This window comes from Mobula hypostoma, chromosome 10 (assembly GCF_963921235.1).
Source record: "Mobula hypostoma chromosome 10, sMobHyp1.1, whole genome shotgun sequence".
NCBI classification, from domain to species: domain Eukaryota; kingdom Metazoa; phylum Chordata; class Chondrichthyes; order Myliobatiformes; family Myliobatidae; genus Mobula; species Mobula hypostoma.
This window is the reverse complement of record NC_086106.1, coordinates 32,361,505-32,387,761: the sequence shown is the minus strand read 5'-3', so window position 1 is coordinate 32,387,761 and position 26,257 is coordinate 32,361,505. Positions and strand designations below refer to the sequence as shown.

At 51.9% G+C, this 26,257-nt stretch overlaps 2 protein-coding genes across 4 annotated transcripts in view; one reads left to right on the top strand and one right to left on the bottom strand.

The window, feature by feature from the left end:
- Window positions 1-9,879: 9,879 nt before the first annotated feature.
- Window positions 9,880-23,717, bottom strand: LOC134352798 (zinc finger and SCAN domain-containing protein 2-like). Of its 3 annotated transcripts, none has more exons than XM_063060273.1 (3): window positions 23,390-23,717; window positions 18,860-18,998; window positions 9,880-17,797 (listed from the first exon to the last, which is right to left on the bottom strand). In XM_063060273.1, the coding sequence occupies exon 3, from the start codon at window positions 17,684-17,686 to the stop codon at window positions 16,445-16,447; it is 1,242 nt and encodes a 413-aa protein (XP_062916343.1). In that variant the 5' UTR covers window positions 17,687-17,797; window positions 18,860-18,998; window positions 23,390-23,717; the 3' UTR covers window positions 9,880-16,444. The 3 variants fall into 3 exon arrangements, with proteins under 3 accessions (XP_062916343.1, XP_062916342.1, XP_062916344.1); XM_063060272.1 differs by lacking the exon at window positions 23,390-23,717 and adding an exon at window positions 22,750-22,939; XM_063060274.1 differs by lacking the exons at window positions 18,860-18,998; window positions 23,390-23,717 and adding an exon at window positions 22,750-22,939.
- The window catches only part of LOC134352486 (uncharacterized), a 47,133-nt gene continuing 44,339 nt past the window's right edge, over window positions 23,464-26,257 (top strand). Inside the window, exon 1 of the mRNA XM_063059759.1 lies at window positions 23,464-23,545. Coding sequence (XP_062915829.1) covers window positions 23,464-23,545 — 82 coding nt within the window. The remainder of the gene's footprint in view (window positions 23,546-26,257) is intronic.

The window sequence follows — 26,257 nt, the reverse complement described above, 5'->3', positions numbered from 1 at the left end:
CCCTACAGATTGGAAGGAAGCCATTCAGCCCAGAGGGCCAGTGCTGCCTTTAAGACATAGACCATTCAGCCCATCGATTCTGCTCCATCTTTCCATCATGGCTGATTTATTATACCTCTCAACCCCATTCTCCTGCCTTCTCCCTGTAAATCATAAACAGCAGAGAGCAGGAACAGACCCTCCATCACATCATGTCTGTGCCAGTCACTGTGATGGTCTCACTAATCCCATCGGGCTGCACGTTCTCCATATCCCTCTCGTCCTGGACAAGTGACAGGTCTGTGTAAGCACCTCTTAAATGTTGTATTAGGTTCCACCATTTCCCAGCTGCACATTCCAGATGTTTGCCACCCCCTGTGTAAAACAAACACTTGCCCTGCATATCTCCTGTAAACGGATCCTCTCTCGCCTGGAAGCTATGCTCTCTCGTATTTGACATCTCCACTCTGGGCAAAACGACTCCATCTATCCCATCTAGAATAAAGTTTGTTCATGGAGTGTACATCGAAACCAACAGTGAAACGACGTCAGGAACGTCAACGACTCATCATGGTAGCATAGTGGTTAGCACGATTACAGTACCCACGACCAGGGTTCACTTCCCGTCGCTGTCAGTAAGGGGTTTGTACGTTCTCTCTGTGACTGCGTGGGTTTCCTCTGGGTTCACCCCTGACCCCCAGCCCCACAGTCCAAAGGCCTGCCGGGTGGCAGGGTTGTAATTTGTCCCATGATTAGGCTAGGACTGCTGTGCAGAAAGGCCTATTCTGTGCTGTATCTCAATATGTAAATATTTTATAATTTTATAACCCTTGCTCAGCCTCCGACACCGCAGAGGAGGCAAATCCACACTCCTACCTGCTCCAGGTTTCCTCACTCCTACCTGCTCCAGGTTTTGTCACCTCTCACTGCTCCAGGTTTCCTCACCCCTACCTGCTCCAGATTTCCTCACCCCTACCTGCTCCAGGTTTCCTCACCCTTACCTGCTCCAGGTTTCCTCACCCCTACCTGCTCCAGGTCTCGTCACTCCTACTTGCTCCAGGTTTCCTCACCCCTACCTGCTCCAGGTTTCGTCACCCCTCACTGCTCCAGGTTTCATCACCACTCCCTGCTCCAGGTTTCATCACCCCTCCCTGCTCCAGGTTTCGTCACCCTACCTGCTCCAGGTTTCGTCACTCCTCCCTGCTCCAGGTTTCCTCACCCTACCTGCTCCAGGTTTCGTCACCCTACCTGCTCCAGGTTTTGTCACTCCTCCCTGCTCCAGGTTTCCTCACCCTACCTACTCCAGGTTTTGTTACCCCTACCTGCTCCAGGTTTCCCCACTCCTCCCTGCTCCAGTTTTCATCACCCCTACCTGCTACAGGTTTCATCACTGCTACCTGCTCCAGGTTTCGTCACTCCTATCTGCTCCAGGTTTCATCACCCCTACCTGCTCCAGGTCTTGTCACTCCTTCCTGCTCCAGGTTTCATCACCCCTACCTGCTCCAGGTTTCATCGCTCCTACCTGCTCCAGGTTTCGTCACCCATACCTGCTCCAGGTTTCGTCACCCTACCTGCTCCAGGTTTCGTCACTCCTCCCTGCTCCAGGTTTCCTCACCCTACCTGCTCCAGGTTTCGTCACCCTACCTGTTCCAGCTTTCCTCACTCCTACATGCTCCAGGTTTCCTCACCCCTCCCTGCTCCAGGTTTTGTCACCCCTACCTACTCCAGGTTTTGTCACCCCTACCTGCTCCAGGTTTCCCCACTCCTCCCTGCTCCAGTTTTCATCACCCTACCTGCTACAGGTTTCATCACTGCTACCTGCTCCAGGTTTCGTCACTCCTATCTGCTCCAGGTTTCATCACCCCTACCTGCTCCAGGTTTCATCACCCCTACCTGCTCCAGGTTTCGTAACTCCTACCTGCTCCAGGTTTCGTCACTCCTACCTGCTCCAGGTTTCATCACCCCTACCTGCTCCAGGTTTCATCTCTCCTCCCTGCTCCAGGTTTCGTAACTCCTACCTGCTCCAGGTTTCGTCACTCCTACCTGCTCCAGGTTTCATCACCCCTACCTGCTCCAGGTTTCATCTCTCCTCCCTGCTCCAGGTTTCGTCACCCCTACCTGCTCCAGGTTTCGTCACTCCTACCTGCTCCAGGTTTCGTCACTCCTACCTGCTCCAGGTTTCATCACCCCTACCTGCTCCAGGTTTTGTAACTCCTACCTGCTCCAGGTTTCGTCACCCCTACCTGCTCCAGGTTTCGTCACTCCTACATGCTCCAGGTTTCCTCACCCTACCTGCTCCAGGTTTCGTCACTCCTACCTGCTCCAGGTTTTGTAACTCCTACCTGCTCCAGGTTTCATCACCCCTACCTGCTCCAGGTTTCATCTCTCCTCCCTGTTCCAGGTTTCGTCACCCCTACCTGCTCCAGGTTTCATAACTCCTACCTGCTCCAGGTTTCGTCACTCCTACCTGCTCCAGGTTTCATCACCCCTACCTGCTCCAGGTTTCATCTCTCCTCCCTGCTCCAGGTTTCGTAACTCCTACCTGCTCCAGGTTTCGTCACTCCTACCTGCTCCAGGTTTCATCACCCCTACCTGCTCCAGGTTTCATCTCTCCTCCCTGCTCCAGGTTTTGTCACCCCTACCTGCTCCAGGTTTCGTCACTCCTACCTGCTCCAGGTTTCGTCACTCCTACCTGCTCCAGGTTTCGTCACCCCTCACTGCTCCAGGTTTCATCACCACTCCCTGCTCCAGGTTTCATCACCCCTCCCTGCTCCAGGTTTCGTCACCCTACCTGCTCCAGGTTTCGTCACTCCTCCCTGCTCCAGGTTTCCTCACCCTACCTGCTCCAGGTTTCGTCACCCTACCTGCTCCAGGTTTTGTCACTCCTCCCTGCTCCAGGTTTTCTCACCCTACCTACTCCAGGTTTTGTTACCCCTACCTGCTCCAGGTTTCCCCACTCCTCCCTGCTCCAGTTTTCATCACCCCTACCTGCTACAGGTTTCATCACTGCTACCTGCTCCAGGTTTCGTCACTCCTATCTGCTCCAGGTTTCATCACCCCTACCTGCTCCAGGTCTTGTCACTCCTTCCTGCTCCAGGTTTCATCACCCCTACCTGCTCCAGGTTTCATCGCTCCTACCTGCTCCAGGTTTCGTCACCCATACCTGCTCCAGGTTTCGTCACCCTACCTGCTCCAGGTTTCGTCACTCCTCCCTGCTCCAGGTTTCCTCACCCTACCTGCTCCAGGTTTCGTCACCCTACCTGTTCCAGCTTTCCTCACTCCTACATGCTCCAGGTTTCCTCACCCCTCCCTGCTCCAGGTTTTGTCACCCCTACCTACTCCAGGTTTGGTCACCCCTACCTGCTCCAGGTTTCCCCACTCCTCCCTGCTCCAGTTTTCATCACCCTACCTGCTACAGGTTTCATCACTGCTACCTGCTCCAGGTTTCGTCACTCCTATCTGCTCCAGGTTTCATCACCCCTACCTGCTCCAGGTTTCATCACCCCTACCTGCTCCAGGTTTCGTAACTCCTACCTGCTCCAGGTTTCGTCACTCCTACCTGCTCCAGGTTTCATCACCCCTACCTGCTCCAGGTTTCATCTCTCCTCCCTGCTCCAGGTTTCGTAACTCCTACCTGCTCCAGGTTTCGTCACTCCTACCTGCTCCAGGTTTCATCACCCCTACCTGCTCCAGGTTTCATCTCTCCTCCCTGCTCCAGGTTTCGTCAACCCTACCTGCTCCAGGTTTCGTCACTCCTACCTGCTCCAGGTTTCGTCACTCCTACCTGCTCCAGGTTTCATCACCCCTACCTGCTCCAGGTTTTGTAACTCCTACCTGCTCCAGGTTTCGTCACCCCTACCTGCTCCAGGTTTCGTCACTCCTACATGCTCCAGGTTTCCTCACCCTACCTGCTCCAGGTTTCGTCACTCCTACCTGCTCCAGGTTTTGTAACTCCTACCTGCTCCAGGTTTCATCACCCCTACCTGCTCCAGGTTTCATCTCTCCTCCCTGTTCCAGGTTTCGTCACCCCTACCTGCTCCAGGTTTCATAACTCCTACCTGCTCCAGGTTTCGTCACTCCTACCTGCTCCAGGTTTCATCACCCCTACCTGCTCCAGGTTTCATCTCTCCTCCCTGCTCCAGGTTTCGTAACTCCTACCTGCTCCAGGTTTCGTCACTCCTACCTGCTCCAGGTTTCATCACCCCTACCTGCTCCAGGTTTCATCTCTCCTCCCTGCTCCAGGTTTTGTCACCCCTACCTGCTCCAGGTTTCGTCACTCCTACCTGCTCCAGGTTTCGTCACTCCTACCTGCTCCAGGTTTCGTCACCCCTACCTGCTCCAGGTTTTGTAACTCCTACCTGCTCCAGGTTTCGTCACCCCTACCTGCTCCAGGTTTCGTCACTCCTACATGCTCCAGGTTTCCTCACCCTACCTGCTCCAGGTTTCGTCACTCCTACCTGCTCCAGGTTTTGTAACTCCTACCTGCTCCAGGTTTCATCACCCCTACCTGCTCCAGGTTTCATCTCTCCTCCCTGGTCCAGGTTTCGTCACCCCTACCTGCTCCAGGTTTCGTAACTCCTACCTGCTCCAGGTTTCGTCACTCCTACCTGCTCCAGGTTTCACCACCCCTACCTGCTCCAGGTTTCATCTCTCCTCCCTGCTCCAGGTTTCGTAACTCCTACCTGCTCCAGGTTTCATCACTCCTACCTGCTCCAGGTTTCATCACCCCTACCTGCTCCAGGTTTCATCTCTCCTCCCTGCTCCAGGTTTCGTCACCCTACCTGCTCCAGGTTTCGTCACTCCTCCCTGCTCCAGGTTTCCTCACCCTACCTGCTCCAGGTTTCGTCACCCTACCTGTTCCAGCTTTCCTCACTCCTACATGCTCCAGGTTTCCTCACCCCTCCCTGCTCCAGGTTTTGTCACCCCTACCTACTCCAGGTTTTGTCACCCCTACCTGCTCCAGGTTTTCCCACTCCTCCCTGCTCCAGTTTTCATCACCCTACCTGCTACAGGTTTCATCACTGCTACCTGCTCCAGGTTTCGTCACTCCTATCTGCTCCAGGTTTCATCACCCCTACCTGCTCCAGGTTTCATCACCCCTACCTGCTCCAGGTTTCGTCACCCCTACCTGCTCCAGGTTTCATCACCCCTACCTGCTCCAGGTTTTGTAACTCCTACCTGCTCCAGGTTTCGTCACTCCTACCTGCTCCAGGTTTCATCACCCCTACCTGCTCCAGGTTTCATCTCTCCTCCCTGCTCCAGGTTTCGTAACTCCTACCTGCTCCAGGTTTCGTCACTCCTACCTGCTCCAGGTTTCATCACCCCTACCTGCTCCAGGTTTCATCTCTCCTCCCTGCTCCAGGTTTCGTCACCCCTACCTGCTCCAGGTTTCGTCACTCCTACCTGCTCCAGGTTTCGTCACTCCTACCTGCTCCAGGTTTCATCACCCCTACCTGCTCCAGGTTTTGTAACTCCTACCTGCTCCAGGTTTCGTCACCCCTACCTGCTCCAGGTTTCGTCACTCCTACATGCTCCAGGTTTCCTCACCCTACCTGCTCCAGGTTTCGTCACTCCTACCTGCTCCAGGTTTTGTAACTCCTACCTGCTCCAGGTTTCATCACCCCTACCTGCTCCAGGTTTCATCTCTCCTCCCTGTTCCAGGTTTCGTCACCCCTACCTGCTCCAGGTTTCGTCACTCCTACCTGCTCCAGGTTTTGTCACTCCTACCTGCTCTAGGTTTCCTCACCCCTCCCTGCTCCAGGTTTCATCTCTCCTCCCTGTTCCAGGTTTCGTCACTCCTCCCTGCTCCAGGTTTCATCACCCCTACCTGCTCCAGGTTTCCTCATTCCTACCTGCTCCAGGTTTCATCACCCCTCCCTGCTCCAGGTTTCGTCACTCCTCCCTGCTCCAGGTTTCAAACAACACATGAAGGTGCTGGAGGAACTCGGGGTCAGGCAGCAATGATCGAGGAAAATGGACTGTCCCCCGCCACGGGTCGGGACCCTTCATGATGCAGATTCCGGTGTCTGCAGCCTCTGACATCTCCTGGCTTAGAACACGCCCGTCAAATCTCCACTCAGTCTCAGGTGTAGTCAGAACCCCAGCGTCACCGATCTTTCAGTCGTGACCCTTGCAGTTCAGACGTTAGTTTGTAACTGTAACACTATTTTCCTGTTTTCTGTTGTTGATTTTCCATTTGTACCATCTTGATGGCCTGGCTGGATTTGTTTTTTCCCCCTTTTTTTTGTTTATTTTTGTCACACAGCAGCAGATCAGACCATTACACAGTATTGAGGTAGGCAAGATAAAACAATAACAATGCGGAATAAAGTGGAAATGCACTGTAGATAAACAAGAAAGTGCAAGATCGTAAACTAGAGAGAATCTGCAGATGCTGGAAATCCAGAGCAACAGACACACAAAATGCAGGAGAAACTCAGCAGGTCAGGCAGCATCTGTGGAACAGTCGGATGTTTCGGGCCGGAAGCCATCATCAGGACTGGACTGAAAAGGTGAGGTCAGGGTAAGAAAGTGTGTGGGAGGGGGAGCAGAATGTGATGGGTGAAACTGGGAGAAGGGGAGGAGAGAAGTAAAGAACTGGGAAGTTGATTGGTGGACGAGATAGCGGGCTGGAGGAGGGGGATCGGATAGGAGAGGGCAGAAGGCCATGGAAGAGGTTGAACAAGTTGGATCTTTATTCTTTGGAGCATAGAAGGTTGAGGGGGGACTTGATAGAGGTATTTAAAATTATGAGGGGGATTGATAGAGTTGATGTGGATAAGCTTTTTCCATTGAGAGTGGGGGAGATTCAAACAAGAGGACATGAGTTGAGAGTTAAAGGGAAAAAGTTTAGAGGTAACATGAGGGGGAACTTCTTTACTCAGAGAGTGGTGGCTGTGTGGAACGAGCTTCCAGCAGAAGTGGTAGAGGCAGGTTTGATATTGTTATTTAAAGTAAAATTGGATAGATATATGGACAGGAAAGGAATGGAGGGTTATGGGCTGAGTGCAGGTCGGTGGGACTAGGTGAGAGTATGAGTTCGGCAGGGACTAGAAGGGGCGGGATGGCCTGTTTCCGTGCTGTAGTTGTTATATGGTTATAGGGTGGGGTGGGGTGATGGGCAGATAAAAAGATAAGGTGAGAGGGGGAGATGGGAATGCTGAAGATGTGGGGTGGGTTGGGGGGGGGCGGAATGCCAGAAGTTCGAAAATCAATTTTCATGCCATCAGGTTGGAGGCGACCCAGACGGAACACGAGGTGTTGCTCCTCCAATCTGAGTTGTCCCCTCATCGCGTCAGTAGAGGAGGCCATGCATAGACACATCGGAATAGGAATAGGAATTAAAGCAAGCGGCCACCGGGAGATCCTGGTTTTCACCCCGGGGACGTAGGTGCTCGGCGAAGTGACGCCGGGCCTCACCGGGCGCACCGGATACAGTGGATGACACTAACAGACACACAGGTGAAGTGTCGGCTCGCCGTATCAGGCAGATTGTGAGGTCAAGAGAGAATCTTATTGTTCAAAGTAAAGTAATTATCTTAGTATGTAAACCATAATCTATCAACCTTGAGATTGTTAGTCTTGCCGGAGCCCGCAGAACAGTAAAGTCAACGAAAAAAAAAGACACAACAAAGGCCGACAAACGTCAGATGTGCAAACGGGAACAAATCGAGCAAACAGTAAAAAAGTAGATAATTAATAAAAAGAACGTGGAAGTGCGGAGTCGATGGAAGTGAGTGCGGGGTCGGTTCGGCGCCGAGGCGGGCGAAGCCGGTCCACAAGCCCGGCCACGGCCAGAGCAACGGCTGACCCGAACCTGGCGGCGTGGGAGCCGAGACTCCAGCACCTCCCGCCCGGTGGCAGTAGCGAGAAGAGAGGGAGGCAGCCGGGCTCAGGTAGGGAATTACTGTACCAGGGAACCAGTGGGGTGGAGACTGTCCTTGGGCCTGCAGGGATGTGCTTTCGGCCTTCTTGTGTCTCCTGCCCGATGGGAGAGGGGTTTCAGGGGGTGTGGGGGTGGGTCTTTGCTTATATTGGCTGCTTTACTGAGGCAGAGGGAAGTATTGAAGAGGATCAGTCGAGGGGTGATTTGTTTCCGTTATGGGCGGTGCTGTGTCCATAACTCCAGTGGTTTGTTGCGGTCACGGGCAGAGCAGTTGTCACAGCGGACCGTGATGTGTCCAGAAGGACGCTTTCGATGGCGCATCATTAATTGGCTCTCTACCTTGATACGGGTGGCAAAACAATCCAACTACCAGTTATTGTCCCGTCCATTTCTGCTGGGCCGGTTCTTCAGCGGCCAGTTAAAGACTCAGCGTAATATGTCACATTATAGACATTAGGTGCAAGGGTGGACCATTCGAGCCAGCACCGCCATTCACTGTGATCATGGCTGATCATTCACAATCAGTACCCCGTTCCTGCCTTCTCCCCATATCCCTTCACTCCGCTATCTTTAGATTAGATTCAACTTTATTGTCACTGTGCCGAAGACAGATACAAAGCCAATGAAATGCATTTAGCATCTGACCAGAAATGCAAAGAATAATGTTATTTACAAAATAACTGCAAATAAAAAAAGTGCTACAGCACACAAATAGAAAAGTACTGAGACAGTACAATATGGGTGCAGTACTGCTTAGCGCTGTGATGAGACGTTCAGCGGTGTCACAGCCTCAGGGAAGAAGCTCTTCCTATCTCTTGAAAGCATCCAGAGAATTGGCCTCCACTGCCCTCTGAGGCAGAGCATTCCACAGATTAATTATGAACGTGTCATAATTAAAACCATAAGATACACAGGAGCAGAATTCGGCCATTTGGCCCATCATGTGCCCCACCATTCGATCACGGCTGATTGATTCTCCCCCTTAACCCCATTCTCCTGCCTTACAAGTCCTTATTAATCTCCACTTTCAATATACCCAGTGACTTGGCCTGCGCGGCCACCCATGGCCAAGAGTTCCACGGGTACAGCATCCTCTGGCTAAAGAAATTCCTCACCTCTTCTACATGCTTGGATTCTGATATGATGAAGACTTGATTTGTCAGTCTACCCCGTCATGTCCTTTCCATCGTTGTGTCTACCTGCACTGCACGTTCTCTGCAGCTAAACTGTGACATGGTTAATCTGATCATGCTCTTCCCTTTCCTACCAGCTCAATGTAATGACGTTGGGCAATGATTTGCATGGTTGGCATGCAAAGCAAAGCTTTTCGGTTTACTGCGGAGAACGTGAGGAAAATAAACCTTACATCTCACAGCACCAGGGTCGGGAACATTTATTCCCTTTCAGTAATCAGACTGCTGAACCAGCGTGGGTAACTTCACTCACCTCAACACTGAACTGATTCCACAATCTACAGCCTGACCTTCCAGCACTCTACAATTCATGTTGTCAGTATTAGCTATTTTTTGATTTGTACCAAGAGGACTCTCTGATCTATGGGCTGTTCCCGGGGACGCACACGGAGACCGACATCCGGTGCTGCTGGCAGATCATCAACTCGGTGAAAGATGCTCTTTGGTCGGCCCGAAACTTGATGATCTACCAGCACATGGAGATGTCCGTGGGAGAATGCTGCCGACTGGCACATTCTCGGCTGCAGGAGTACATGCTGAGGGACGCACTGAAACTCGGTGCAGCCACCGCAAGGGCCCGGTGGGGAAGGCCCACGGTTTAGGTTTCTTCCGCAGGAGTGGGAGGGGTCAGGGGCGGGGAGTTTACCCCTCAACAATGGTGTGGTAAGGTGAACCAACGGAGCGCCACGTGGGTGGCCAGAAGTATGTATATGTAGAGAGCATAAGGGAAATATATGTAAAGGATTGAGAGTCATTGAATGGTTTATTGTACATAATTTTATTTTTGAATAAAGTATATTTTGAAATATTAAAAAATTGTCTTCTTTTACACATTGGAGGTTTGTCGGTCTTTACAGTCCCCTCCCCCCACTTGTAAATGCCTGCAAGACAGTAAGTATATGGGTGACATTTACAACATGTACTTTGATAATACATTTACCAAACTTGGTGAAGCCCATAGATCCCACCTGTATTTTAAACAACCTCAGTGCCACCACAGATGCTGCCTGGAGACGCAACAGAGACCGAGCTTGCTGGAAATTCCAGCAACGCACAAAGCTGTGGAGGAACTCAGCAGGTCAGGCAGTGTCGATGGAGGGAAGTGGGCAGTCAATGTTTAGGTGGAGACCCTTCATCAGGGATGGAAAGGAAGAGGGGAGATAGTCAGGAGACATGTGGGTCCAGGTGAGGGAGGGGAGAGTGGGAATGATCTCTGATGCTGGGACGAGAGAGGCAGAAGGCCGAGGAATGTGGAGCATGGCTAAGGGGAGGCGAACCAGTGGGAAGAGTGTGTGGATGATGGGCTGATGCAGAGGGTGGAGGAGGGGAAAGGGAGGCAGTGGTTGGGGCCGGAGAGAGAGAAGAGATGGGGTAGGAAATGCCACCCGAGTCGGTAAGCTGCTCCACCAGTTAGCATCTCACTCAGGTTCCAGCATCTGCAGCATCTTGGAAACAGATTTATTATCAGGTGTACATTTGCATACAGTGAAACATGTCTGTGGTAACAACCAACATACCCAAAGATGTATTTGTGGCAGCCCACACACGCCGGTGCCAACATATCGTGCCCACAATGCCTGGCAGGGCAACAGGGAACACAACAAACTGGAACGCACCAAGCAACAAGAGCAAGACAAGCTCTATCCCCCTCCCCCACCCATCCAGTCTTCTAACCCCAGGGCAGATCATCATCTTCACCTACACCCTCACTGCTGGCCTTTGAATGCAGACCAGAGGCTTAGATTCCGGCCTGTCTTCTAATTCCCTCCATTCCTGTACCCAAACCCTATCTCCTCTCTCCACCCACAAACCATCCCCAAGAGCCCTAAGCACATGTATAAAACAACTAGGTCTGACACACAAACTCAATGGAGGCTGCAGCTTTGCCCCATCTTGTCCACTCGGTATCTCCATTCTCACTTCACCACGCGCCCACTTTGAAATTCCTCTGCCCGACGGGATTCCTGTGAAATCTTCTCCCACTGCTCTCTGGCCACGTTCTGCACACTCACCACCAGGCGCCCCTTCACCCCCTTCCCACCAGCATTCCTGGCCATTGTTCCCACCACTCCTTGGCTTTTGGGATTGGGTGAGTCGCCCCACCCCCACTGTCTGCATTCATATTCCTGATTGTGGTTTCCTTCTTCCTGCTAGAGGTTATCAGTCAACAGCAGAAGCAGAGAGAGCTCAACCAGCCCTTTAATCCCAGTACAACGATGGCTGACTTACCCATTCCCGCACCACCTCCATTAGCCTGGACCTTTTAGTTCCAACATTTACTGTTTCCAGTATCTGTACAGTTTTGCTCTCAGGTTAATGTTTATTCACCAACATTGCTTTTGCACTTAGATTTTGGCTCTGCCCACATTTTTTTCCTTTTCTGTTGAAAATCACTTTCATTCTCTTCACCCCCCCCCGCCTTTTCTGTATCTTAATACTTGTTCTACCTCCACCTTTCCCCAGTTCTGACAAAAGGTCATTGACTAGAAACTCTCCCTACAGGTGTGATTGACCTACTGGGTATTTCCAGGTTTCTAACTTCCAGCAGATGCAGTGTATTCTTTTTTTGGATTTCAGCTTTGTTGACTGTCGCTTCACTTTGAGGATTGCCGCTCCCCCGCCCCTTTGTTCCATTTGCCTCTTGTTCACCCCCTTCCTCTGAATGGGATCAGAAATACCTTCCCTCTCCTCCCTCCTTCATCAAAGACGTTTCACCTCCAGCCTGTCCCATCTCTGATGAAAAGTCATTGACACGTACTTCGCTCTCCACAGTTGCCGACTGACCTGTCCAGCATTAGCACTGTCATTCTCGTTCAGTTGATTTCAACATCCGTGTCATATTTCTTGCCACACAGAGGGAAAATCAAGTCTACATCAGCTCTTGGATCGTTCCACCCAGCCCCAGTTCTTACATGTCCATGCTTCCCCACACCTTGTCCCCATCCTTCCACAGCTACTTATACAGCACAGAGACTGATCCACGTAGCTTTGGGATGAGTGTGGAAACCCATGCAGGCTCAAGGGGTGCACACATTGCACACAGACAGAAGCAGATCAAACCTGGGTCACTGGAGCATGGGAGACTGCCTCTGGCATGATTTTCAAGTATGACACTGGCTTCATTGAGAGCTCTTGGCATTTGGATCATGGGTTGAGGGGAGGATTAAATGGAGATGACAAAATACAATTATCGGAGGAGTGATGGGGGGGGGGACCAATGCCTCTGATCTGAACCCTGTAAGTTGAAGCTATGCTCAGAAATGCAGTTAAGGATCAAACATTGCATGGGATCCCCTCCACTCACGCCAGAGGTACAGAAGCCCAAAGTCCCACACCTCAATTCAAGAACAGCTACTTCTTTTCAACCATTCCATTCTTGAACTGACGAGGCATCCCTAACCACCTCATCAGAATAGCAACACCACGGCCACCTTGCCCCAGACTGGACCTCATTTTAGTTGGTTCTATTTCCTTCTGAAAAATGTGTGTAATTTATGTTTTTGTGAATGCTGTTTATGTGACGCTACATGCCTGTGACACTGATGCAAATCTCTTTCATGCACTGGTGCATTCACGTGTGTGCAGAAGGTCATAAACTGCAGGTTCAACTTTCCTGCAGATGCTGCAGTTGTCCCAGTGCACAGAACACAAGGGGCCCCCTGCCTGCAGTTCCAGCCCACTCCTGCCCTGCCTAGTATTTCCACACACCTGAATGCAGCATCATATAGTGGACACAGCTCTGCACAGCATGGAAACCAGCCTCCCCTCCTTGGGCTCCGTCTATATTTCTGACTGCTTCAGTAACATAATCGAAGTCCCTCCACCCATCCCAGACTGTCTGTCTTCTCCCCTTTTCTCATCAGGCAAAAGATACAGAAAGCATACGACCTGGCTCCAGCTCAGTTTCCACCCCAGTGCAACAGCTTTTCCCCGGAACACTTTCCCGCACAGCTTTCCTCGTGCAGCACAGAATAACTGCACAAATCTTTAACTGTCATGATCAGATATGATGGACAGCCACTCAATCGGTTAACCTCTTTTTTAAAGAATACACCTGAAATCATATTGACAGGTTGCAGGTTGAGTCAGTGGTAAGGAAGGCAAATACAATGACAGCATTCGTCGCAAAAGGACTAGAATATAAAGGAGGTGTAGTAAGGCACTGGCCAGACTGTATGTGGGGTATTGTGAGCATATCTGGACTGTTTTATCTCAGAAAGGATGTGCTGGCAATGGAGAGCATCCAGAGAAAGGTCACATGTATTATACCGGGAATAAAAGGGTTATCGAACGAGGAGTGTTTGATGGCTCTGGACCTGTACTATCTGGCACTTAGAAGAATGGGGGATCTCATTGAAACGTATCGAACACTGAAAGGCCTCGACAGAGGCGACGTGGAGAGGATGTTTCCGATACCGAGGGAGTCTAGGACCAGAGGACACAGCCTCAGGACAGAGGTGAAGAGGAATTTCTTTAGCCAGAGGGTGAGGTGAATCCATGGAATTCATTGCACATATGGCTTTGGAGGTCAAGTCATCGGGTATGTTTAAAGCAGAGGTTGACCATCTACCTCTCCCACCCCTCCCAAAGTGCCACCAAGCACCACACTATCATGGGTAACTACAAAGAAAGTTTATTGATAAGTAAGCTTCAACAGAAACAAGGCTTAAACAGACAGCGAGTGTAAGCTTAGGTTTACAATACTTGGTGGATTTTACAGCATCTATTCCGAAACAACAAATAAAGCAAGGTTTCCTCTCCGTTCTTCCAGTTGTGGGATCAGGCTGAAACATGCATCTTTACAAGCAGCTTGTCTGCGCACAAGAACGTTGGGCCTGAGTGGGAGGGAGTCAAGCCCACCCCCTTACCAGTTAACAGCCTGCCCGTCAACGCCAAGGCCGCGCTGAGTAAAGCATACATTCCAACCCTTCCCCCAACCCCCACACACCCTCATTCGAGGCTGGGCTCATGCTCTGGCGCAGCAGGGGTGGGGTGCTGGGCAGGGAGGGTGGGGGGGGGTTAATCAACGCCGGTCGGCCAGATGCCATAGGGGTGTGAACCGTTCAGCCCAAGGGGAGGGGGGGGGAAACAGCAAATGCAAACACCAGAAGAGATCACACAGAGGATGTGTGGGGAATGCCCGAGGGGCCAGACAGCAGCAAAGAGAGGCAAACACTTCAGGCTGCAGAGTGGGGAGATGGCAAGAAAGGAGGGTGGGTTATATGGGGGCAAAGAAAACAGGAGGGATAGTCTGTGGCAGGGGAGAGGAGATCAGCCGGAAGTTTCAAATAAAACAAGTGATGACAGTGCACAGTTGTACCATCACCCCTTTTGTTAATTCATCGTCCCCCACATCCCGTTTCCTCTCCCCACTCCTTCTCATCTCCACCGCAGCTTCCGAAGAAAGGCTGTGGTGTTGAAAAGTCAACTCTCTCCACATGGACGCTGCCTGATCTGCTATTTCCTGCTTCTTTAAAACTTAGACTTCCACCTCCACAGTATTTTAGTTTAAAAAAAACACAATGCTGCCTTGCTTTCGAAAGCGCTTATTCGAGACGGCTTCGCCGCGCGAGCCCGATTATTGGGAATCAGCTCTGATTTACAGAGGGCACCAGCCCCTCTGCCACTTCCACCCCACCCCACCCCCATGCACCGGCAATCCGTCCATTTCCCAGGCATTGCACCAGATTAACATAAAGAAAAAAAGAATCACCTACAATATACAGAGATCCTTAGAAATCAATCTACTGAAAGCCCCGATCTACCTAGGATTTGCACCCTACCGCAATGATATCCAAAACGCTGGCTGTCAGATAACCTCCGAGTGAAACCTGACACCAGGGTCACTGACACCCCAGTGGCCGCCTCCTGTGCCCAGGCCACAGACACCAATCCACCCTCCCCTGTTGGTGGATGAAACCAACCCCACATCAACCTTCCCACCTGCTCGAAAGAGACCCCACAGGAACTTCCTCAACTCACAAGTATCCCCCTTTGACTCTGTGGAGGCACACAGGCCTTCACTCCACCAACATAGTCCTCACTGCAGAAAAAAATGATTTGCCCTTCCCCTGCCTGACTCGAGAGCACAACGCACCAAAATGCCTGGAATGAATTTCACGACACATGCCAGTGATAATAAACCTGATTCTGACTCTGATGAACTTCCTCTGTCATCCAGCAGGATTTTGCCGAAGAAAACGTCTTTGGGAAAAAGTTCCGCCTTCTGTAAATCAAGTGACTGTGGGTCAAAATTCAGTGCGTCTGAACTGGACCTCGTTCACGGAGAATCCCCGACAGAGAGCCTGAGAGGGGTTCAACTTCCTCATTCTCCCCTAGTTCTTTCAGATTTGCCCAACACCAATGTTAGCAATCACCCGTTTTGACACACACGCCAGCTCTGGCCGCAGTGATCACCCAACTCGCGCCCCAGAGGTGGAGGGGGTGAGTGCACACCCTCTCACCCAGAACGCACTGGAAAGGGGAAACCAGGCCCAAAGGAGTGGGGTACAGGGCTGGGAGTGGAACACGCTGACTGTCACAGAAAAGTACAGAATGCTCCACAAATCTAATACCAACATGCCCCCCACCACCGTTCACCCGCTATCTGTGCTCCAACCTTTCTCTTTTAGGCCAAAACTCACCATGGTCCGCCATCACCCCACAGGCTCTCTGGTGAGGGAGGTGATGGTAAGAGCGGGATGGAGTGAGGGGGGCTGGCAGAGGGAGGAATGGGATGGGACAGGGATGGGTGGGGCAAGAGGAGGAGGGCAAGATGATGACAAAGGGAGGCAGGGATCGAGTCAGGGGAAGCAGAGGGCAGGGGAACCAGGGAGAAAGGAGGAAATGGGGACGGAAAGAGGGCCGAGAAACTCCTTAGGCCCAGTGAGTCCATACTGACCGCCAATCACCCACAGAAGCTAATCCTAGGCTAATTAATTCCCACACAACCCTCACCCGGACCATCCTCCTCGGCTACGCTGCGGAGGGAATTTGTGACGGGGGTAACCGAGCAACTGCTGGGACGTGGAAGAAAGGTCGAATCCCTGGGGGAAGTCCCACTTGGTCAATATGCCAACACCACCCGGACTGCACGGGGGTGCCAGGACCGAATCTGGATGTCTGGAGCAGTGCAGTGGGCATCTTGGCAGAACACTCCCCACCCTCGATTTCTCCCTCAGCCAGACCCCACCCCAATATTACCATCCAGGCTCTGAGGCCAAAAGGGAATTCAAAAGCGTGGGGGGCGGGGGGGGGGATGGATTAAAACAAACCCAGGCGGTTTGGTTGGACACAGATGATCAGAAGCACAGACAGACGAGCAGACTGGAGGAAAGACGGTTGGGGGGGGGGCCCAATCTCTCCCCTCCCCTCCCCTCCTGCCCCTTCAGACGTGGACCCTCTGGTGCCGCAGCAGGTGGGAGGAGCGAGAGAAACCCTTGCCGCACTCGGAGCAGGAGAAGGGGCGCTCCCCAGTGTGGATGCGCTGGTGGGTGAGCAGCGAGGAGGACTGGGTGAAGCCCTTCTCGCAGACAGAGCACTGGAAGGGCCGCTCGCCACTGTGCACCCGCAGGTGCCTCAGCAGGTGTGACAGGCAGGTGAAGGCCTTGGCGCACACCGAGCACTTGAAGGGCCGCTCACCGGCGCGGGACGGGCGGCCTGTCAGCAGCAGGGAGGCGGGGGCAGAGGGGGAGATGAGGGGCGGCGCGGCGCCGGGGTCCAGACCCTCCCCGGGAACCGGGTCCTCCCCGGCGACCGCCTCCTCCCCGGCCGCCGCGCCCTCGCCCTCCTGCTGCCGCCGCCGCTCCTCCTCCTCCTCCTCCTCCGGGTAGCGGACGGGGTTGTTCTCGGCGTGCACGTGCTGGTGGGCCAGCAGCAGCGAGAGCTGAGCGAAGCCGCGGCCGCAGATGGAGCAGCGGAAGGGGCGCTCGCCGCTGTGGCTGTGCTGGTGGGTGAGCAGGTGGGAGGACTGGGTGAACTTGCGGCCGCAGATGGAGCAGGCGAAGGGCCGCTCGCCGGTGTGCACGCGCTGGTGGGTGAGCAGGTGCGGCGAGCGGGTGAAGCCCTTGCCGCAGACGGAGCAGACGAAGGGCCGCTCCTCGGTGTGGAGGCGGCGGTGCCGCAGTAGCGTGGAGGAGTCAGTGAAGCCCTTGCGGCAGACGGGGCAGGAGAAGGGCCGCTCGCCGGTGTGCAGGCGCTGGTGCCGCAACCGGTTGGAGAGCTGGGTGAAGCCCTTGCCGCAGACAGAGCAGCTGTAGGGCCGCTCGCCGGTGTGCACGCGCTGGTGGGTGAGCAGGTGCGAGGAACGGGTGAAGCTCTTGTCGCAGACGGGGCAGGTGAAGGGCCGCTCGCCCGTGTGCACCCTCTGGTGCACCCGCAGGTCGGAGGAGCGGCTGAAGCCCTTGCCGCAGACCACGCAGGCAAATGGGCGCTCGCCGGTGTGGCAGCGCCGGTGGCTGTCCAGCTCGGACTGGGTGCCGAAGCCCTTGCCGCAGTCCCCGCACTTGAAGGGCTTCTCGACGGCCGTCTGGGTGCCCTTGTCTCTCGCCGGATGGGCTCGCGGCCCGGCGCCCGGATTCAGCACCGGCTCCGCGGCGGCCTTCTTGCCCCCGCCACCGTCCTCGTCCATCCTCGGAGGCCGGCTTCCCTTCTCAGCCGCCGGCTTCGGCCGCCCCCCTCGCGCAATGGCTCAGCCTCGACGTCGAGCACCTCTGTCAACCGAGCTCGCCTTTCCAATCCCCTGCAAAAAGAGCATTTGACCAAACGTCACTCGCACAGCAACAGAGAGCTCTAACAAATTACAGACAGCAGCATCAAGCACTGAACTCCGAAAGAGAATTCAGCAAATAAATGCTTATTGTTCTTTAGAGAAACAGAAGATTTTGGAAATGGACTGCAAGTCAGTCAACAACTTTGAGACCCCTTACCAGAAGTGGGAAAGAGAAACGGTTTGGTCTATAAGTAGCAGTGGCGTACACCTTCCTGCTTGTGCAGGGATCAACCAAGTTAACGTTTTGCGGCCAGGGACCAAAGGTCAAAATGCTGGGCAAAAGTTGGAAGGATCAGTAGCTTAGCGGTTAGCATTATACTATTACAGAGACAGTGGCTCGGGAAACGCAAATGAAGCATTGCACTGTGTGTTTCAATGTACACGTGAGAAATAAATCTGAATCTATCCAACTAGAATAAACGATGCCCAGCACAGACACTGTGGGCCGAAGGGCCTGTTTCAGAACCAGAATCTTCCATCATCACTGACAGATGTCATGAAATTTGTTGGTTAATTACTGAGTTACAAAGGTCTGTGAGGCGGGGACTCGAGCTGACTGTAAAGGCACCGAAGCTAAACCCCAAAGGGACGGGGAGACCGCCGTGTCAGGGTGCAGAGGGAGCTCGAGAAAGCAGGGAAACGGGATCAAGGGTATTGGGGTATTTGTGAAAATAGGTTTGAGTTGGAACTGACAAGCTGTGAAGATGTTGGCTTTGACATGATCTTCTGGAACTGGGGGATTGGCTTTAGACTGAATGGCCTCAGAATTATACAGCACAAAGAGGGGCTTTTCTACCCAACTCATCTGTATCAGGCAAGCCGCCTACCTGAGCCAAAATCCCCCGAGACTTTTCCTATCCATCTACCTGTCCAATTACCTATTGAATGTTGTAACTGAATACAGGTCAATACTAATGGCCATCACCCTGTGAGAAAACATTGCCTCCCAGGTCCCCTTTGAACCTTTACCCGGAATCTCTGTCCTGTAGTCTTACACGACCCTACCCCGGGGCAAAGACAGTGACTCCATACCTCTCCGAGGTCACCCCTCAGCCTCCCGAGCTCGAGGGAGAACAGCCCTCGCCTGAGGCTTACAAGAGGTTCTGCAGATGCTGGAAATCCAGGGCAACGCACACAAAATGCTGGAGGAACTCAGCAGGCCAGGCAGCATCTGAGGAGGAGAATAAACAGTTGACGCTTTGGGCCGAGACCCTTCATCAGGAAAGGGGAAGAAGCACGAATATCCGGGCAACACACACGAAATGCTGGAGGAACTCAGCGGGCCAGGCAGCATCTCTGGGAAAGCCTACAGTCAACAGTTTGGGCCGAGACCCTTCCGCAGCACTCTCCTTCCCACGGATGCTGCCTGGTTCCTGCTGAGTTCCTCCAGCATTTTGCACGTGTTACTTGGCTTTCCGGCATCTGCAGATTTTCGCTTGTTTGTGATAAGAATATCCAATTTCTCCTCATAACTCAAACTCCCCCCCATGGCAATTATTGTTTGGGATATTGCCGCTATTGTGCTGTTCGCAGAGTGTTTGGTTGTCTGGCTTCTTTACGGCCAGTGTCAAGGCAAAACCCGGGACACACAAAGCAAAGAGTACTCCTCGGAAGTGTTGTACCAATCAACCTAACCGGCCGCATCAACAACTCATTTGCAAAGAGCACTAGGCAGAAAATCCCTTCCCTCCCCAGCACAGTAAACCCCACCTCTTCAAGCCGGACTCTTTAAAACCAAGTACAAGGAAGATAAAGGCCCCCTTTTCTGTAGCAGCCCCGAGCCAGCTGACAAAATTGCTCGCAAGCACACTCACCTACATGACACATGTACAGCATTCAGATTGTGCACAGTAAGATGTCACAGACTACAATGAAATAATGAGACCCGCTAATCCTTTTGTAGCTAGTTTAGCTGAGAAATCGGCCCCGGGGCTGGGTAAAATGTTGGATCTGGCACCAAAGCGGCGTGAGATCAACACGGCTGATACTGCTGAGAGACAGACACCATGGCAACAGCTGAATTTAAATTCATAATGAATTAAGTCTGGACTTTGAAAAAAAATATATCGGCAGTGGTATCTATAAAACTATCTGAAACCACATCTGGCTCACGAATGTCCTTTGGGGAATGAAATCTGCTAGCCTTACATAACCTGCCCTACTTGTGACTCCAGACCACCCAATCGGCTGGGCTCTCAGCTGGGACAGACAATGAATGCTATCGCCATCACTGCCTTACACAAGCAGCAGCAGCAGGTCAGTCTGCCTCGCTCTCTGAGAAGATCGCAGTGTGTTCGCCCTCCACCTCGTCACTACCATCGCCCTTCTCTTCCATACTCCGGCTCCCTTGCGATCTGACAACTCTTCCTACCACAGCTCTCTGAGTTCGACAACTCCAACGATGCAAAACCCTCCGGAGATAAGAAACCCCTCCTCACCTCCACCCTGCTCCTCCCACGAAGCTCGCGATCACCATACTCAGTGAAATGTCCTCTCAGCTTGTTTACGTCCCTCCTCTGAATCTAACCTCTCGTCCTTCTAAACTCCATGTGTGTAGGTCCCCTCTGAACATCAACTGTTCAATAGCAGGGACCAAGCCCATGAACCCTCCAACATAGACCAGTACTACCCACTCTAACCCTCCCTTCCTACACAGCCCTCTACTTTTCTATCATCCATGAGCCCATCTAATAATTTATAAAAATGTATTTGCCTCTACACCATCCTGGTAAGGCGTTCCATGCCCTATATAAAAAAAAGGCATCCCTGACACCCCCTCCCCATATTTTGAATGCATCGTTCCTTCACTACAGCAACTGAAATCATACACAGCTCTCCAGCCGTGGTCCCATTCACGTCCTACAGAATCCCATCAAAACCTTCCCCCGTTTATACTCCACGCCCCTTGCAATAAAGGCTATTGTTCCACTGGTCGTATTAATTACCAGCTGTACTTGCAATGCCAACTTACTGTGGGTCCAGACCTTTGAACCTCAGTAGTTTGGAGTCTTGCTCCATTTAAATAATAACTTGGTCATTCTTGCCCCCCCCCCCAAAACTGGATGAACATTGTACTTATCCACAATTTGCCACAACTGCTAACCTCTTGTCCACTTAACCCTCTGAATGTCCAACCACACACTCCACAAACTTGGACTACCCTGCGTTTGTCTTGTCAGTAAATCTGGCTGCAGTTCCTCTGGTCCATTCAACCAAGTCATTACTGTAGATGAAAGAGCACATAAACAGATTCTCCAGCCCAGAACCACCACCAACTGGCCACCCCACACCAATTTCATTGTATTCTTCCTGCCTGCCCGTCAACCTCCCCCTACATTCTACCAGTCATCCACTGCTGGCAACCTGCAGCTAATAACCCCACGCGGCCGCGGGAAGAACGCAAGAACCCTCACCCAGGCAGAGCCCAAAGTCTGGAACTGTGAGGGAGCCGCCTTACGGGACTGCCCAGCCCATGATCTCTGTGCTGCCCCACCAGGAATTACTCCGTTAACCCATTAATGGTGCTGCTGGGCAAGACCAACACTGCGAGGCCCAATCTCAACTGTCCTCAGTAAGTCACTCTGGAGTCCAGGATTCAGACCTAGTGACTATGAAGCACGAGTCCTGCCCACAACATCAATGCCCCCCGGATGATGATTACAGAAAAATACAATTTCAGCAGAGCACAACATCAGAATAGGCTATTCAAGCCATGGCACCTGCCAGTTTTAACTAATCCCTAGCATCTACACTGGGTCTATGTCCCTCCTTCCCCTGCTGTCTAAATCACTCTAAAACGTTACTGTTCTATCCTCAAGTTCCAGACACCTACCACTCTCTGTGTTTTATAAAAAAAAACTTGCCCCGTGAATCTCTTAAAGTCCCCTCCCATCTCAAACTTGCAATGCCCTTTTGTATTTGACGTTTCCACCCAGGGAAAATGACCAACTCGCTCCCCAGCTTTAAAAGCACCGCAGGACCTATCATGCCTGCTTCAAAGAGTGCAGAGGACCTGGGTTTAATGCAAGTGAAAAGCAGCACTTCTACAGGGAAGCTCACTGCACGCCAACCTAGACTGTTGTGCTCAAGTCTCGGGAGGATGACTGGCCTCTATGACCTCCTGACAAGAGTTGAAAAAAAGTTTAGCCATTTAGACACAACCTCCACAAGAAGGTGACTATTATGTCATGGGCTGCAAACCAAATCCGAAAGGCCAAGGTCACTGGGGGAAAATGCCAATGCAATCACATACTACACTAATGAGGACCCTCTCTAAGAAATACAGACAGAAGTGCAAGTGCCCCTTTAAATATCTGCCCTGGTTCCACGATCTGCAAACTTAGAAGAATGGGCCCAATGGAGTTCTCGGAGATTCAGGTCACTAGGAAGCTAAGTAGGCCATTCAGATCTCTCAGTCACCAATTAGATCAGTGCTGACCTGACAATGATCTATCAATCTCTACCGATGCACCAAGATTTTTACGGTGTGCTCACTCCTCCTTACATAAAAGGCAGCACACTTCATTTATGAATGTAAACAAGACAATAGTGAGTCACAGCCTTTAAATGCGATATCTCCTCCCCCCCCACCACACACACACACACACACTCAAGCAGGAATATTTTACTGATGGGAGCACCCCACACACAGAATGGGGCACTTTACACGGAGGCTGTCTCTCTCACGGACATCAGCACAGATGCTGCCCCTTGAAGAGCCGGTTGCAAGGCGACAGGCCGGTTGTACAGGAGCGGATCAGGCACCAATGCTGCTCAGGAGGAGGATCTAAGGCGCCAGGACTGCCTCCTGCTTGCGGGCCACACGCACGGGGACTGTCCCTTTAAGAGCCGGACCCTCCCCCACTCTGCAGCCTCACCGCCCTGAAATCCCAGGGAAAAAAAGGAGAGGAATCTTCACAAACCGCAGGCTGCAGATTTCTTCGAAGATTCTAATAAACCTCCAGATCCCTCTCTGCAGAATGCATAAGGGTCGAAGTGCCCGAGCGGCGGCGGGGCGGTGCACGGAGCCGGCGCTGCCCTGCCCGGCCCGGCTCGGCTCCTCCAGGGCTTCAGACAAAGAGACACTCGCCTCACCGACACCGAGCTGGCTGGCCCCGGACACGCCCCCTCCCCGCCGCCATTGGCTGCAGGACAATCGCCGGCGCCCGCGCCCTCCCATTGGCCGCGCCGCCCAGTCAATCACCGCGGCCGTCGGCGTCGGGGCACGCGACTTACGCTCGGCGCCGGCGTCACGCACGCCGGAGGAGTCGGCGCGTCGGATGGAGCGGAAAAACACTAGTCCAGTGAAATACCCCGTTTCCTGTTAGATATTTACAGATAAATATTTCTAAACATTGTAGATATAAGTTACAGGTTGATCACATTAAATATTTTCCCTACTGGATTGAAACTGCGCGTGAAAGCTCTTCTTTTATAGCCATTAATGGCGGCGCCGTTACCCGGCGTGCCTCTCGAGCACTACACTGCTCTATTCATCACCCTCACCACCACCAATGGTCCTTCTCTTCACAATCAGGCTACAAGAAACACTCATTAACTTACTTTAAGCGACGATGTGGAGAATCGCACCGCCCTACACGGCGGAATGAGGTCTCGTCCTCAATTTTGGTCGACCAATGCGCATGTTCAGACCGCGGACGTCAGCGCATGCTCAGAAACGAAGCCGCGCTGCTGCGAAATGGAGGTCGTTGTGTCTCGGTAAGGTAGGGTGATCGCCTGTAGCTGGGTTCGGAAGGAGGGCCGTGCAATGCCACTTATGAACTCCGGCTGTGGTTCCTGGGCCGAAGGAACACGTGCAGAGTGCTGAGGGGCGTTGCAAAGTCAGCAACAGCTTTCTTTCAAAGCCATGGTGTAGGGTTGCTAGGGAAACCAGCCGCCATCTTATTGGAATTGGGACGAAAGGGCTGCGCATGCGTGGGGGGGGTTGCTCAGTTAGTGCGCATGCGCAGGCGCTGCCTTGGCCCGTAGTCCCTGGTATCTCAGAAGAGTGGGATAATCCTGGCGTTATATACAGTGTCAGTATAATGTGAAAGGGCTGCTTTCTCACATCCAAGGTCCTCTGTGGGTTTAGTCACTTGCTCTTAGTGAATCTGAATTCAATGCAGAATTTTCAATTTGGTTGACAAGTTGAAGTTCAGACCACAAACGTCCCTGCTATCACCACATTTGTGAAAACCTGTGGCAGGAGCTGCTGCCGAAACCCTGGTCTAATGTCGTTTTGTCACCTCTACCATTCGCCCGTCCCTGTCTGGTTCGAAGCAGAAAGCGAAAGTACTGAAACTCAGCACCTGCAGAAAAAGGAAAGGAAATAGTTAGTGGTTCAGGCCCACACCCTTTATCAGACCCTTCAGTCTGATGAAATAAGACCATAAGTCATTCGGGTAGAATTAGGCCTGATCTGTTTCGCCATTCGATGTGCTATTGCTGTTGCTGATTTATTATGCCTCTCAACCCCATTCTCTTGCCGTCTCCCTGTAGCCTTCGACGCCCTTACTAATCAAGAACTTAAATACTGTATACCCAATGACTTGCCGTCCACAGCCATCCGTGGCAATGAATTCCACAGATTCATCACCTCTGGCTAAGCAAATTCTTCCTCATCTCTGTTCTAAAGGATGTCAATACTTTCTGTCTTCATGGCTGGGAGTCTCCTAACCTGTTGAGTGTTTCCAGCGTTGTTTTTAAACATGTATTTTACTTGCAGAGTATCTTACAATTGTTAGTGTGGCAGGCACTCTGGCCATCTAGTTTAGAATAGAACCTAGTATAGCATTCTGGTTAGCCAAGATTCCCACTTTGTCTTTTTTAACCCTATATTGCCACATTTGTTGCTGGGCAAACTTGATGATTCTGCATTTGTGAGAAGAACAAGTTCTGAGCCAGTATCCTTCACCAGAAGCAATCCCCTTTGAAAATGCTCCTAACACTAGTTCCAGCTAACTGTTAACTTCTGCAGGCTTTTGAGTTGATGGTATCACGTGCAGGATTTCAAGCCTATAGCCAGTCTTCGGCTATTTCATGGTAGTCCTTGTGTTTACTGGTAAAACTTGGTTATTTGTTTAATTTCTGTTAGTAGAGGTAGAGTCCAGGTTCTGGCTATCTTTAGATGTCAAGATGTCCCTTGGCCTTTTCCTACGTTAGCATCCTGGCAATTAGAGTTGTTTTCTTTATTTGGGAGTATGGGTCTCACTGGTGAGAAAATTTGCAGATGCACACACAAACTGCTGAAGGAACTCAGCAGGCCAGGCAGCATCTATGGAAAAGAGTAAACAGTTGATGTTTCAGGCTGAGACCCTTCATCAGGACTGGAAAAAAAAGATGAGAAGTTAGAGTAAGAAGGGGAGGGGAGGAAGAAGTAAAAGGTGATAGGTGAAACGGGGGGGGGGGAGGAGTGGTAAAAAGCTGGGAAATTGATTGGTGAAAGAGATACAGGGCTGGAGAAGGGGGAATCTGATAGGAGAGGACAGGAGACCTGGAGGAAAGGGGAGGAGCACCAGAGGGCAGTGATGGACAGGTAAGGAGATAAGGTGAGATGGGAATGGGGAATAGTGAAGTGGGGGTGAGGGGGGCATTACCAGAAGTTTAAGAAATCGACGTTCATACCATCAGGTTGGAGGCTACCCTGACGGAATATAAGGTGTTGCTCCTCCTGTGTTGTCCACCCGCTGATTTCCCTGGCTGTGAGTGGTTTGGCTAGAGGAACAGTTCAGATGGAACAATAAGCAGGGCTTTTCTCTTTGGAGCAAGGACACTTGTTAGAGCTGTATAAATTGATAAAAACCATTGACTGAGTGCCTTTTTCCCAGGGCAGAGATGGCTAATACGAGACAGCATAATTTTCAGGTGATTGGAGGAAAGTTTCTTTTTTACACGGAGTGGTGGGTGATTGGGACGTGCTGCTGGGGATGGTGGTAGAGGCAGGTACATTAGGGACATTTAAGAGACTGTTAGGTAGGCCCCGGTTTTTCTCTTTCATCCATGTGCCTATATCGGAGCGAAGAGTTAACTGACCTTCGAGAAGGTTGAAAGGTTGGCCTGTAGGGCCTGTGGTGAGATCTGTTCTGTGTATATTTATATGTTGCTGTGCTCTGAGACACACTGGTTACGCCAAGTGAAGGTAGAGGCTTCTTCTTCGTAGAAGGATCCCACCCATCCATCCAGCATCTGATGCATAAAGACAAGAACAGTCAGGATGTGAAACAGTTTCTTCCCCCAGGCCACTAGGCTTCTGAACTGCCGGCCACATTGCATTCAAAGTGTCACTGGTTAACCTGTTCCGTACCTTCCAATATTCAATATCAAGGCACTTTAGTTAGTTATTTATGTGTGATTTATTTGTAGGTTTTATCCTTACCTTCATAAGCTATCGTGTGTTATGCAGGCATCCCACCCTGCAAAAACTCATTTCAG

Excerpts from the sequence above, each read along its gene's own strand:
- LOC134352798 (XM_063060273.1), bottom strand. The coding sequence starts at position 17,686 with ATGGACGAGGACGGTGGCGGGGGCAAGAAGGCCGCCGCGGAGCCGGTG.